Source organism: Tubulanus polymorphus, chromosome 9 (assembly GCF_964204645.1).
Source record: "Tubulanus polymorphus chromosome 9, tnTubPoly1.2, whole genome shotgun sequence".
NCBI classification, from domain to species: Eukaryota; Metazoa; Nemertea; class Palaeonemertea; order Tubulaniformes; family Tubulanidae; genus Tubulanus; species Tubulanus polymorphus.
In genome coordinates this window covers 3,644,700-3,658,617 of record NC_134033.1, presented here as the reverse complement: position 1 = coordinate 3,658,617, position 13,918 = coordinate 3,644,700, and the positions used below count along the sequence as shown (strand labels likewise).

The 13,918-nt window shown below is 34.4% G+C and overlaps 2 protein-coding genes across 5 annotated transcripts in view; one reads left to right on the top strand and one right to left on the bottom strand.

Moving 5' to 3' along the window:
- LOC141911239 (uncharacterized) overlaps window positions 1-13,918 on the top strand; it is a 60,927-nt gene that overhangs the window by 15,524 nt on the left and 31,485 nt on the right. The window contains exons 7-9 of the mRNA XM_074802224.1: window positions 3,956-4,084; window positions 4,406-4,551; window positions 4,895-5,114. Coding sequence (XP_074658325.1) covers window positions 3,956-4,084; window positions 4,406-4,551; window positions 4,895-5,114 — 495 coding nt within the window. The remainder of the gene's footprint in view (window positions 1-3,955; window positions 4,085-4,405; window positions 4,552-4,894; window positions 5,115-13,918) is intronic.
- Window positions 6,059-13,910, bottom strand: LOC141910918 (uncharacterized). Of its 4 annotated transcripts, XM_074801811.1 has the most exons (16): window positions 13,766-13,910; window positions 11,428-11,596; window positions 11,176-11,328; window positions 10,977-11,080; window positions 10,633-10,854; window positions 9,747-9,858; window positions 9,569-9,658; window positions 9,398-9,484; window positions 9,227-9,313; window positions 9,056-9,142; window positions 8,885-8,971; window positions 8,707-8,805; window positions 8,467-8,630; window positions 8,264-8,383; window positions 7,500-7,586; window positions 6,059-7,351 (listed from the first exon to the last, which is right to left on the bottom strand). In XM_074801811.1, the coding sequence occupies exons 2-16, from the start codon at window positions 11,528-11,530 to the stop codon at window positions 7,037-7,039; spliced, it is 1,917 nt and encodes a 638-aa protein (XP_074657912.1). In that variant the 5' UTR covers window positions 11,531-11,596; window positions 13,766-13,910; the 3' UTR covers window positions 6,059-7,036. The 4 variants fall into 4 exon arrangements, with proteins under 4 accessions (XP_074657912.1, XP_074657911.1, XP_074657913.1 ...); XM_074801810.1 differs by lacking the exon at window positions 13,766-13,910 and having other exon boundaries at window positions 11,428-13,755; XM_074801812.1 differs by lacking the exon at window positions 13,766-13,910 and having other exon boundaries at window positions 8,707-8,790; window positions 11,428-13,755.

The window sequence follows — 13,918 nt, the reverse complement described above, 5'->3', positions numbered from 1 at the left end:
GTTTAACCTGGACTAGAATAACAATAACATGGATCAATTTCAAAATGTTTTAAGTTAACTTCTCTAAACCTTTCAAATATATCTGCTAATATGAATACATCTGATTCTTAATATTTATCGTTAAATCACCATGGTTTTTAAAGTTGAAATGATTCCATATTTGCAATATTTTATTATATTTTTCATCACTTATATCCTGATCTCTTAAATAATCATTAACTTGTTCCTTTTTAAGTTCAGTTATATTAAAATCATTATGCGTTGTATAAAATGAATAAGGAATTGCGCCTTTATATCTCAATAATTGAAAATCGTCATTATTTGGATAACGTTCTTTTAATATTTTAAAATCTGCATCAGTTAAACTTTTTACCAAATTATTTAATGATGACCCTAAAAATCTAAATGAATCTTTAAATCTTAAGCAACCAAACGTAAATGATATATAATTTTCTGATGTTTTTTGGTAATAATTTCATTTTATATTCTGGAATTTTCATTTCGTCTTTTTCTTTATTTTAATTAAATATTTTTATTTCAGAATTTTTTTTATCGCCAATTGTTTTATGAATAGATGTGAATCATAACAACTTAAATTATGAAATATATCTGTCACAAAATCAACTACTTCAGCATCTAAATTACAACTATTATGTGAAGCTCCTCTACATTTGCCATTAAAATGATCATGATTTTTAACTTTTTCCCTTTTTTCATTATCTGGATTAAATTCGCCATTACAATAATAACATTGTGTTGCTTTTTCAAAATTCATTTCATCAATTGTTGTCATTTCAATTTCATAATATGTGTTTAATTTTTCCTTGAATACATTCTCGTGTACTAATAGAAAATTACAAAATACTTCTTTAACATCTTCCCCGCAATAAGAAATATATCCATCTTGAAATAACTTTAAGGATAATTTGATTTAATATAAACGCCGACAGCAGATACAGTTTGATGAATTATTTTAATTGTTGAAGTTATTGGTTGCTCTAGTGTATAGTGATGTATCTTATCACCTTCACAATCGCTTAATTTTATCATCTCATAAACATTAATTTTCAAATTATTATTTTTTTTTGATCTTAGGATTCATTTTAATATGAACTGGACAACTATCTATTTTAATATCTTTTTCATATTTCTCATAATTAGATAATCTATTTCTATGTTTAACTTCTTCTGTTGGATATTTACAACTTAATATTGCCCATAAAAAAACATTTTTCATCATCATTTTGAACATTTATTACTGCTTTTGTATTAAATGGTAATTTAACATAATATGAAGCAACAATATTCTTATCTGTTGTGTATGTTGAATCATATACGGTATATTTTGATTTTGATCTTTTATTCCTAATTTTATTATAAATATCTAAGTCTAAAAATATTATTTCATCTAATGATAAACCAGATCCTTCATAATATCGTTCCTTAATCCGCGTTCTAAAATCTACAAATAATTTCTTTGAAACATCTTCTATTTGAACTTCTGAAATAATTTCATGAGAACGTATTTGAATCTGGCGTGTTACTTTTTCATTAGATTTAATAAATGTTACTTAACCATTTAAAATAATTTTAGAATGTTCAACATCTATTACAAAAATCATAATATTTTTCATTATTTCAAGATATTTTTCAAAATCCTCAACTGTTCTTCCTTTATGAAATCTAATAGTTAATGCGGCTGGACCAAGTTTACTTCTAAATGTTTCAATTATTTCAATATCATCTTTTATATCTAATGAATTTATGTAATCATTAATATTTTTCAATACGATTTATCTTTATTGGTAGTTTTAACTACATTTTTTCTTTGTTTTTTAACATTAAAATATTCTTCCCCTAAAATGATTCTATTTATATTCCTTTTATGTTTTAGAGAATCTAATAAATGTTCCTTACATTTCTTTTTTTGATATTTATGCATCACAAGTATTGCAATAAATGTCATTCAGTTTTATAGAATCTATTTTTCTATTTTTTTCATCTATATTTATTTTTTCAACATCAATTACATTTTTCTGATGTTGATGTTATTTATTATGATGTGATATATTCAAATTACTTACATATTTATCACAATATTTGCAAACTATTTTATTTCTAATTTATCAACATTTTGACTTTTTTCCTCCATTTATATAGTGAAAAATTACCTAATATATTTTATTCCGAAAACTTAACCTACCCCGTGCCTTGTGCCCCTAGTTTCAAACCCCCAACTTTCAGTTACTTGTGGACATCATATAAGAAAGTATTGTACGTGTTAGCACTTCATATCTGCTTGAGAAAAGAGGAAGATCCAGCAGTACACCATTAGTTAGAACAACAATAGAGGAGAGTCAGAGGACACAGCAACTGGAGGGGGATCTAGTGGAACAACAAGTGGTACTGAGATTGTTAGGTGACATAAGAGGTGGTAAAGGCTGTAGTCCCGTTACACTGGTTGAGATTTTAGTACCGTTACATGTATATATACAGAGGAGGACAGGTTAATTGAGTTAATTGGTGACTAAGTAATTAGTGTTTGGCAAGGCATGAAGTAATATACTTAGAAAGAAGGGAATTGTGCGGAGAAAAGCCATTATTTAGATTGGTACTAATATCTGAGTGACGAGTAATTAGGGCAGACTCAACTATGTGGCGTTTAGTGTAATTGCTGGAAGTATAAATAATTTCGGCTTTATTAGAATTAAGCGATGATCAGTGTTCCAAACGTGATTGGCTACGCCACTAGCCGGTTTTTGATTTATCATATACTTTTTGTGTTCCGATATTCTAGTTTTTAAATCACGACCAGTTTCTCCAAAGTAAATTTCGTTACAGCCAAAACAAGGAATTTTGTAAACTCCGCAGTCAAAAGGTTTAGATTAATAGTTTTTTTACCAAAGTCTTACTAATTTTGTTTCCATAGTGAAAATGATTTGTTTTTCCTATAAAGGGAGAGAGTGACGAGACTTTTCCAAAACAGGTACATGGAACTACAATGAATTCTGAAATGTGTTTTTTTATTTTTTGGAGGTTAAGATTTTTAAGAAGTTCGTTTAGCCTTAGAAATAGATATTTTCAAAATGTGATCGGGGTTGGCCAATTTTTTAAGAGAGTTGGATATATGGTCAAATTCAGCCATCTCAGATCCGTAGTGCACGGAGAAAGAGGCCTTGAGCTTGTTGGTAGGTTTACGGTAGACTGAGAAAATCAACTGAGAATATTTATTGTGAATAAGAACATCTAAAACGGAATTTAGTCATTTTTCCCCATTCAAAAGTGAATTTCAAAGATGGATATTGGAAGTTAATGAAGTCGATAAAAGATTTGAGCTCCCATTGAGTTCCCTTCGTGTACCCTTTATTTGTCGATCCTTACCTCCAGTATTGTAACTTGGGGAGGGGATTTCGAAAATAAACAACTACAGCCATTAGTTGTAGTATTGCAAAAAAGAGTTATCAGGCTAATTGTGAATTACCGAAATCAATCGAAAATTATTAGAGCCAATATTTTCAGATCTACAGTCATGATACTCGAGTCAAGATTTACAAACACATTCTTAATAGCCAAAGAAGAAAGTTTTCAGTAAAAATCGTCAGCCCTTTACTTTGGAATAACATGAGTCACAATCTAAAAAAACTGAAAAATTAAAAACTGTTCTGAGAAATTATAGAAAACAACTTTGCTCCCGATTACATTATATCCTCTAATTCAAACTGAAATGAGTTATTGAACATATACATTTGGTCATTGAACAATTAAGAAAACAAATGGCTTATCAAATGGCTACATAGGTATCGCTTAGTTAAACTGTAATCATCGCTTATTAAGTACGTGCATTTTTGTGTGTTGCGGGTTGACTGTTTTATATAAACTATTTCTTAGTTTCTACAAACTCCCCCAAGTTGAATTTACTGTCATTCATAAATGAATATTTATTTATTTATAACAGTTGCTAAGTGTACGTTTGACCGGAGCAGCGAATTTTGTCCATGGAAATCTGATTTGAACCCCGACATTGAGTGGAAAAGAAGAACTCGTCCACTCTTCGATTATGAAGGAAATACTGTAGGATGGTCCGGTTTGTATTTATATTTGTAGATTGGATATGTATTAAATTGCTGCCCCCCTATTGCCAGGAACATTCTTTGAAAGTGGTTTCCTGTCCGCTTATTGTCTGACAGTTTTCCTGACAGTCAGGAACACTGTCTGGTGTGTTGTCCCCTTATTGTCGGGATCAGTTCCTAAAATGATCACAAGTCCACTGATTTATTGTCTCTGATTGTCAGGGGTCATTGCGAATGGTATGCTTACGCTGATTGTCTGAAACAGAAGGGAATGACAACAAAAGATACAAGCTTGTTATGAAAACTTCGATATATCATCTGAAATAATTTTTCAGGTAAAGCGATTTCGGTGGTTCCTACAAGATCAGCTAGACTAAGTTCTTCGACTTCGACGTTGCGCAGTGGCTTGATCCCGGTCGGGGCGTGTGGTATTGAATTTGCTTACTCGGTGAAAGGCCAACGAAGTCAATCGCACTTAGAGGTATGGGGGAGAAAATATCAAATGATTACTGCAACTCGCTTTAGATTGGCCGGGCGAACTTCGGTTTTCGTATAGATAGCCTCGACTTGTGGTAGCTCGTAGTTGAATATGCACCTAAATCTAAGTTTCACAGTGTCGGCCATCTTAGAGAACTAACGCCAGCGACCACGCTCAATTCAGTGTTTTGATATTTCCGAATTATAGTTCGAACTAACGTTCGTATATCCCGTTTTTCTCTTAGTTTGCAATAAGTCGACTTGCTCCGGTAGCCGTAGTTAGTCAGTCTGAAATCATTTAGATCTTCCTGTTAAAACAAAGAGCAGTTCTAATTTGTTTTTCGTAGATTTATGTTGGAAACGGCACGTCTGATGAACTGATATGGATGTACCGCGGTCCGTACGTAACGACCGAGCCTGAAAAATTCCTGAACGGCAAGGCGTGGTTCAACCCGGTCAGTCCTGATAGCGGCGCCGAACTGAAATTCGTAGCTAGATTTAGATACGTATCGTACACCGAAATCGCGCTGGACGATATCGCATTTTTGGAATGCGACTCTAAACCAGGTAAAAACAAAAATAAGCATCGATATACCTGCGCTTTGTACTTATTGCATTTTTGGAATGCGACTCTAAACCAGGTAAAAACAAAAATAAGCATCGATATACCTGCGCTTTGTACTTATTATTCTTTGTAACATTTTAGAAAAGCCCCTTTGAATAAATCAAGAAGACGTTTCAAAATCTCGGCGGGCATTAGTTCATAGATACCCCATACTAGGTTTGAGAAACATCGGGAGAAAACTGCAAGTCGATATTTGAAAATTATTAGTAGGCCTAAGCCCCTGAAGTTCGTGGTCCATGCAGAACACCGACTCAGTTTCAGAAAGACCGGATGAAAATACTAGGACGTGGAAACAATTTGAAGCTAGATTTGACAGACGGACAATAATTTGAGAATGGAGATATTTAAAAATTTTGAAGAATTCCACATCAGTGCGGTGTACGACAAGCATTACGCTCCATTGTGGTGCGATGTATCATTAGTTAATATCATATCGCATGGACAGGTGCTGCCATCTTTCGGTAGGGATTTCAACTCAACTATTAACGGTGTGTTATGCTAGCGAAGACCATCGCCGTTTTATACACCACATTTTGGCGTAGACAGGGTTAAGATGACGTACTGAATCCAATAACCCATTAGGTGGAGTTTACACTGTAAAAACTAAGAACGTATCTTGAACACTACTTAGAACATTTTCAGTTGAGTAGAGTTTTGGAACACTTAAATCATGGAACACTTGTGGGAACATTACGAGAACTCCTTTTGGGAACATACTCTTAGAACTCTGGAACACCAGTGGGAACACTGCAAGAACACCTTTTGGGAACACACTTGTAGAACTCCGGAACACCTGAGGGAACATTGCAAAACTCAACACATTCCCGGCAGAAAAACCAAAAAGATGAGATTAATCTTGAAATCCAAAATTTTATTATTTTGAATTAAAATTGTCAAAAAGGAAGTATCAAAATTCTTAACCAATGTATTTGGCCACAATAAGCGTAAATCAAATACATACACGCTCTTTTTAAGAGAATGCTGCCTTTTAATAGCTGCATTAGCACATGTCATTCACATGGTAAAATATATATCTGACTATCTCAGTCAGCATCACTAAAAAACATAATAAAATGTATCTGGTTTCTTTGTGCACAAACTCCATTGAATCAAAATCCTTAACCAATGTATTTGGCCACAATAAGCGTAAATCAAATACATACACGCTCTTTTTAAGAGAATGCTGCCTTTTAATAGCTGCATTAGTACATGTCATTCACATGGTAAAATATATATCTGACCATCTCAGTCTGCATCACTAAAAAACATAATATAATATATCTGAACAGTTCAGCCTTAAGCGTGAAATAAAAACACAATCAAAGAAGAGCATATATAGTTCAAGCAAATTCAAAATTCTGCCGATTTTCCAGGTTTATTTCTTTTCTGAATGCGCATTTTCTAGTTCATCTAAATGATAATATCTTCACTCATCCAAGCCAAAGTGGCTAACTTTTCAATCATTGATTCATATCTTTGAGAAAAATCACTTAGAAAATCCCTTACATATCCCCTGAAATGAAATTCCTAACAGTTACCGCCTATACAGAAATGTAGTTTTATAGCATACAGTTTTAGTGAAAAATTATTATTGAAGATGAAATTTGACCCTGAAATTAAAGATCGCCTAAGTGGAGCAAATGTTGTGGCCTTTTAAAGTGAGTAGGGTCAGGATGAATGAATTAATGAATGCCTCGTAGAATCACACTGACCCTTCTCACTTTAAAAGGCCACAAAATCTGCTCCACCAAACTGATCTTTTAAATCTCACTGTCAGATTTCAATTCTAATATTGTATTTTTACTCAAACTACTCATTAGTTTACCAAGGCTGGATTTTCCAGGAATTCAACTACATGTATTATTTAACTACATGTAAAATGGCTGAATAATTTGGCCGTTCTATTGCCTTTACGACAATTTTCTTGAAATAGAACTGCCTGAAAGAATGATAGGGACTCCTTGAAAGGTCTCGGATAGTTCAGGTCAAAAATGTAGTACAATACCAGTGTTGCCAGTAATGCTAACTTGATTCCGGATAGATCTTTGTAGGTGGTACAATCGATAAGCACTGTTCCGATAGAAAGAAAATATTGCGCATACGATACCCCATCACCAACCACAACAATACTTGGGAATGCTGAATTTTCTGAATTGCTGGTCTTTCCAAAGTCCACTTCCTAAAAATACCAATACTGTAACCATAAAAACATTGTATGAGATTTTGACTATCCTTAAATTCAAGTCAGAGAAATGTTTTAAATACCAGAAATATTTTAAGTACCAGATATTTTCATAATTAGCTCAAGCTTAGGCAAATGAACTTACGTCAACAACGGAAATTATACAACGTGAATAATTGTAGCTTGTTTCCTTGTGTACAAACTCAATCAAAGCAATCTGATGCTGATCCTCCTAGAATGATAAATACGTAGGTTTAGAATACATATACTGTATAGGCGCGTTTAGACGACATTATTAAGATGGGTCTAAATTAGGACAGAACTAAATCTGTGTGTGTGCCGTGGAGAGAAACTGGTACTAGGAGCCGGTCTAAATCGTACTCTGCAATATCAATTCAATTGTATCGTCAGCAATTACTTATCAAGCCTATTAATATAGTTTTAAGATTTCATATAATTTCTTTACTACCTAAAATTAATGTGTACGCTAACGGATTATTATTTATCTTAAAATCTCAGCGTATGTTGATAGTTGAATAGATATCCCTATAAATTGTTCTGGAAAATACCTAGAATCTATTATAGGTTGATGTGTCCAGATATATGGTACACTGCGTCAAAATTGTTCAAATAAAAAACTGCCAGGGAATCATAAATCTATGATCATTTACATAAATTTTGGGGTAAAATACTCATGGCGACATCCTGTGGGCCCAGTGCGGACCGATTTAGACCGGTCTAACTAGTTGTCGTGTGAACGCAGCTATATAGATTTAGCCATGTGTTGAAACATGGACAAAATGTTGAAGCTTACAGATGAAAATAGCAGGATTACATTATCCAAGCAGAACTCTTCAAAGTGTACTTCGTAATTTAAAAAATCAACATCAATCGGGCTAGGCGACTTACGCTAATATCTCCATTCATCATAGCCAAAGTGGCTAACTTTTCTAACATTGATTCATATCTCTGAGAAAAATTATGTAGAAAGTCCCTTGCATATCCCATCAAATGAAATTCCTCGAAAATCTAAAAATATCCAAAACAAACTTTACAACCAAATAAATCTTATTTGATGTGGAAATTTCAAAATCAAAGATATTTGCACTCACATAATCTAAATGTTGAAAAAATTTATACTTTTGCATGAAGAAAAGTATATCGCCTGAATTTCTTATTTCCTGTCGACGCTGCGCTAGTGTGGCCTTCATCAGTTTGAATATCTTTGGTCGGTCCAACAATCGCTTTTCTCCTAACATAGCAAGGTCAGCTTGGTCTAAGAGATTAAAGAAAAGAGGCATCTGAACTCAATTCACATTAATACATTTCATATACTTTGGAATCATTCTTACCACTATTTGAGACTTCAGAAGGACTCAGGTCTTCAGCTAAAACACCAACGGGCGACGGAGACTCCTGACTCAAAGCACCGCAAACTAAAAGAGACTCGTCTGTTTTAATATCATACCATAATCTGAATAGAATTTCGTCAATCATATATACAACTAAACCATTATTTCAGATAACTACCCGACGCTTTAACAGCTTCGCAAGAACTCCAGTCTTCGTTTAAAAAACCAACAGGTGACGGAGACTTCTGACTCAAACCACGGCAAGCTAAAAGAGACTCATCTAATTAGATGCGGTAATTGGATTGGAATTTTATCAGGAACAACAACGAACTATTCATTTTATAACTACCTGATGCTTTAACAGCTTCGCAAGAACTCCAGCCTTCGTTTAAAAAACCAACAGGTGACGGAGACTCCCGACTCAAACCACAACGACCTAAAAGAGACACATCTAATTAGATGCGGTAATTTGATTGGAATTTTATCAGGAACAACAACGAACTATTCATTTTATAAATACCTGACGATTTAAGAGCTTCGCAAGAACTCCAGTCTTCGTTTAAAAAAACAATAGGTGACCGAGACTCCCGACTCAAACCACAACGACCTAAAAGAGACTCATCTAATTAGATGCGGTAATTTGATTGGAATTTTATCAGGAACAACAACGAACTATTCATTTTATAACTACCTGATGCTTTAACAGCTTCGCAAGAACTCCAGCCTTCGTTTAAAAAACCAACAGGTGACGGAGACTCCCGACTCAAACCACAACGACCTAAAAGAGACTCATCTAATTAGATGCGGTAATTTGATTGGAATTTTATCAGGAACAACAACGAACTATTCATTTTATAAATACCTGACGCTTTAACAGCTGTGAAAGAACTCCGGTCTTCGTCTAAACCACCAACAGGCGACGACGGAGACTCCCGACTCAAACCACGGCAAGCTAAAACAGATTCATCTGTTTTAATATCATACCATATTTCATTAATAATACATACATGTACGACTAAACTATTATTTCATAAAATTACCTGAAACCTTAACTGCCTTCCTGTAACTACTGCTAGCTGACGTATTATCTCTCTTCTTTCTGTAGTGCCGAATGTGTCTCACTTTCATACTTAACGATTTCTTAAAAGCCACCTTAATCAAACAAAATCTAAGCACAATAGGACAGGTGCTAAGAAGACCTAGTTTGGTCATATGATAGACCCTTCTATTTCACATTCTCATATGAAATATGAAAGATCTACATGGAATATTATATCAGGTAATATCAAAATTGTGCATTTTCAGAAACCAAGATGGTCACCAGGCGGCCATATTGGATGATATGATGACCTTGTTTGGTCATATGATAGACCATTTCATTTCACATTTCAGAAACCAAGATGGCCGCCAATCAGCCATCTTGGATCCAATTAATACAAATATAAAACTCCTCCGAGATGTTTTGGTCATACACAATATATGTGAATTTAAAGCCGATTGGCCAAAAACTGTGGTCTGTAGAGCGTTCACAAGAAATATGACACACGCACGCCAGACCACACTAAGACCCAGGGCCGGTTGCATAGTCACGGCTTAGACTTAAGACCAACTAAGTTCTATAGCCAATCTAACAACCTAAGATCACTTCTAAAATTTAAGACAACTTTTGGACTTAAATCAAAACTGTGCAACCAACCACAGGGACTAACCGAATGGCCTTCGGCCAAGTGGGCTAAAAATTATAACATATATACCGGTATTTAGTCTTTTTCCTTAAAAACATTTCAGGATTTTGCTTCGATGAATCCAACTTGAGATATGAACTATCACTTTTCATTGAAATTCCAAGTTTTAGATTAATATGCAAATAGTTAAAGGTTATAATATAATATAATGTAATTATAATATCATATAATGATTACTTACCCAAGGCTTTGTAACTTTACCAGCTGAGATTCTGGCCAAATTGGGATATCTTTTTATGAGTTCTTGGCATGCCTCTGTATATTGTCTTGATGTCGAGATTCCCTCGGGTCTCTTGAGTAAACCGTATGCCATTTGAGTCACACATTCATCCCAAACGGCGGCAGCAGCTGATGCAGAGGCTGATAGCTTATCCACCACATCAGCGCTTAGTTTTGGTAATTCCTTTAAATATTGGATTTTACAGGCTTGCTACATGACCAATTCTAAATTTGAGGGTTATTCGAGGGATTTGAGGGGCTGTAGGAACCCTGTTATAATTGATAGTATATAAAAGATATACTCACAATTGATGCCGATTCCTCCGAATCAATGAAATCAGACCTTTCTGAGCTGATGTCAGTATCAGTTGACGAAGATAAATCAGGTTGAAGAGTACTCTTATGGACGTCTAATAAAAGTTATAATTGAATTATAATTAGTTAAAACAACTACGATAATTTGATGATTCACCATTTCTAAGAATATATACGCCTATATACTCACCATAATTGATCAGAGTTTCACCAGACTTTAATATGAGGAGAGTCGTATCAGTTTGTGAAATCACCTCAAACACCTCTTCGTCGAAGATCTCAGTTCCATCGCTGGTGTACACTGACGGTGGATCATCTTCACTTGAAGATAACCATTTCGTAGCTAAACAACCAAAAATATTGTTATACAAGATTAAATAAACCAGTATATTTACATGAACTTGAACTTGAACTACATAATACCAAATATCGACTTACATACCTTTATCTTTTAACATTTTTAGTGATGACGCGATCAAGAAAACTTTGTTTCCTGCTGAATTTATGCACCGATGAAGTGTGGTTTTGTTGTCGACCGAACACATATTTTAATAAAGCTGACACTGTCAGTGTGAGATTGAAAACCTTGCTTTTTCAAACGGACAGTTTACCTAAGCAATAAGAAATATTTCCACAAAAATTCTAGCATTAAAGGAGTAGTCAGATAGTTGGATATACATGGAACCTCGTTATAACATCAGATATAACGATTTATCGGTTATTACAAACTGTTCAAAATGGGATAATTTGACCTCCTATAATTTTTCATACTGGATTCAAAATATATCAGTTATAATGAACATATTTTCTGGTCTCATGAAGTAACGAGGTTCCACTGTAGTTTCTGACAGACACACCACATCCAGTGACCTAGCCTTCTATAAAATCTATAAAAACAACAGCAGTTTACAACATTACGAGAGGACTATAGCAAAGTAAAACATATCTCTTATAACCAAAGCATTTTTGGGGCAGTACCCAAGGGAATTGGAGATCCTGAACAGACAAGATCTTATTTCTACTACAAGAGTGATCCTCTCGAAGCTCATAAGCATTGAGAGTGTAATCATACCTCTCGACTAAAAACCTATCAAGTAGCAAGTATTTCTCTTCCTGAACAACTACAATCTTAGTAATCTTACAAAATACGGGATATTCATCTTCATCGAATTCTAAAAGGAGAATGTTGTCAGGCATGTAAATATGACCATGTACGACGATCTTTGGGCTTATCATCAAAGGACCTATCTGCAATCTATGTGTTTCACGTACTAAATATGTCATTATATCATTGAAATGGTCTTCGTCTTCATGCATTATGTGCCCAAATTTTATGTCATCTTCGTCATTTAAGAAACACATGGATCTTTGCCCATCCGTCCCGAGTTGCTGAAGACAAAGCCACTGCTGGTGCTTTGTCGCAATAACTAGAGCAATATTCTTAAAATTGTTCCATTTCATCTTTTTGAAAAAACCATGTTTCCCTTCGAAGCGCATACACCAATGTGTGCGCAGAGGACCATATTTTCGCATCTGATCCCCCAAATGTACCATATAGTGCAATTTGGGCGTATAGCTCTCATCGGGATAAATCTCTACGAATTTTCTGTTGTGTACTGCAACCAATATATCTATAAATGCAATAGTTTCATCAGATATAATAGGGGATAAACTCAGAATAGTTATCTTTTGAAGACGTATCCAGTTACTCCAATACTCATCTCTATCATCTAGTATGTTCATAGCGTTCAAAATGAATGGCAAATGATACATTAATATCCGCATAGATTCAGACGTTTGATTTAGTTTTCCATTACCAAAAAGAGTTTTTCTATCTATGGGTTGAGGTCTATCTTTCATTTCAAGTTCAGAATAGCTGTAATTTGCTATGCAGTTGTTTAGAACACTAACATTCATGTTTTTATCAGATACCATATGTCGAAGACATAATTTGGTCTCATAATTGCAAATTCCTTCCAGTAGTACATGCATGACATCCATAGGAAAACACTTCGTTATCTGGAAATCATTGATACCTTGCAACACAGAATCATTATTTATCCCATACTCACTACTCATTAGAAGCCTATCAGCCCTACTAAGTTCTTTCAGGTAATTACACCTCTCTCTATGTTCAACTTCTTCTCGCATCATGCAGTCAGAGGGACAGAATATAGCATTCATGTCATTCTTATGAATATCACAAAGTCTGCAAGGCTTGCTGGCTCCACCAACCCCTTCTTTAAAGCCAGCAATTTCATTTGCTGCAGGCGTATCTCCAGTGAATGCCAATAAAGTCCCATTAGTACGATATATGCCGGAGGGTAAGATGAATGTGTACCCATCATAGAGAGTGTTTAGATCATCAACAAAATTTTTAAGAAGCTTTTGAAGCCTGTCCCTGTGACCAACAATATACTTTCTCAGTGTAACAGCTACAAGATGAATTACTGGCAATTTTGATCGTAATTCAGGTGGAATGTTGCATACAACTACATAGAATATGATTATTTTATGCAATTTGGCATGAGTTCCAATCGGATTGGCTAGCTCGAAATCATCACAGTATGCAAGAAGGCAAAGTGCATTCGGGTTTTTTTTGAACAGAGGATGGTTTTTGAAATAAGTACCATCGCACATGTCTCGCATGTATTGATCTTCACTAGCATGACTTATATTGGCACAATTCTTTACTTGAGGTATACTCAAAATTGATTTAAGAGTTTCTAATAATGGTATAAAATAGCCAAGAGCAGGGACTTTCTTGAAAATATATCTACCTTTAACCTTGACCTTTTTGAAATAATGACCTAACACTATTTCCACAGGTTCAACCAAAGAGAAATTATCTCTAAAGAACTTGTTCTGCATATAAGTACTTTGAAGCCCAGCAAATACATCCTGTTTTTCAGCAAAGTAATGAGTAATCAAAT

What these genes read in the sequence shown, in the direction of transcription:
- LOC141910918 (XM_074801811.1), bottom strand. Translation starts at nt 11,530, where the DNA reads ATGTGTTCGGTCGACAACAAAACCACACTTCATCGGTGCATAAATTCA. An exon ending in CGGAGGAATCGGCATCAATT is followed by an intron (nt 10,855 to 10,976) that starts GTGAGTATATCT and finishes CAATATTTAAAG; the next exon opens with GAATTACCAAAACTAAGCGC. An exon ending in CGAAGCTGTTAAAGCATCAG is followed by an intron (nt 9,314 to 9,397) that starts GTAGTTATAAAA and finishes AGTCTCTTTTAG; the next exon opens with GTCGTTGTGGTTTGAGTCGG.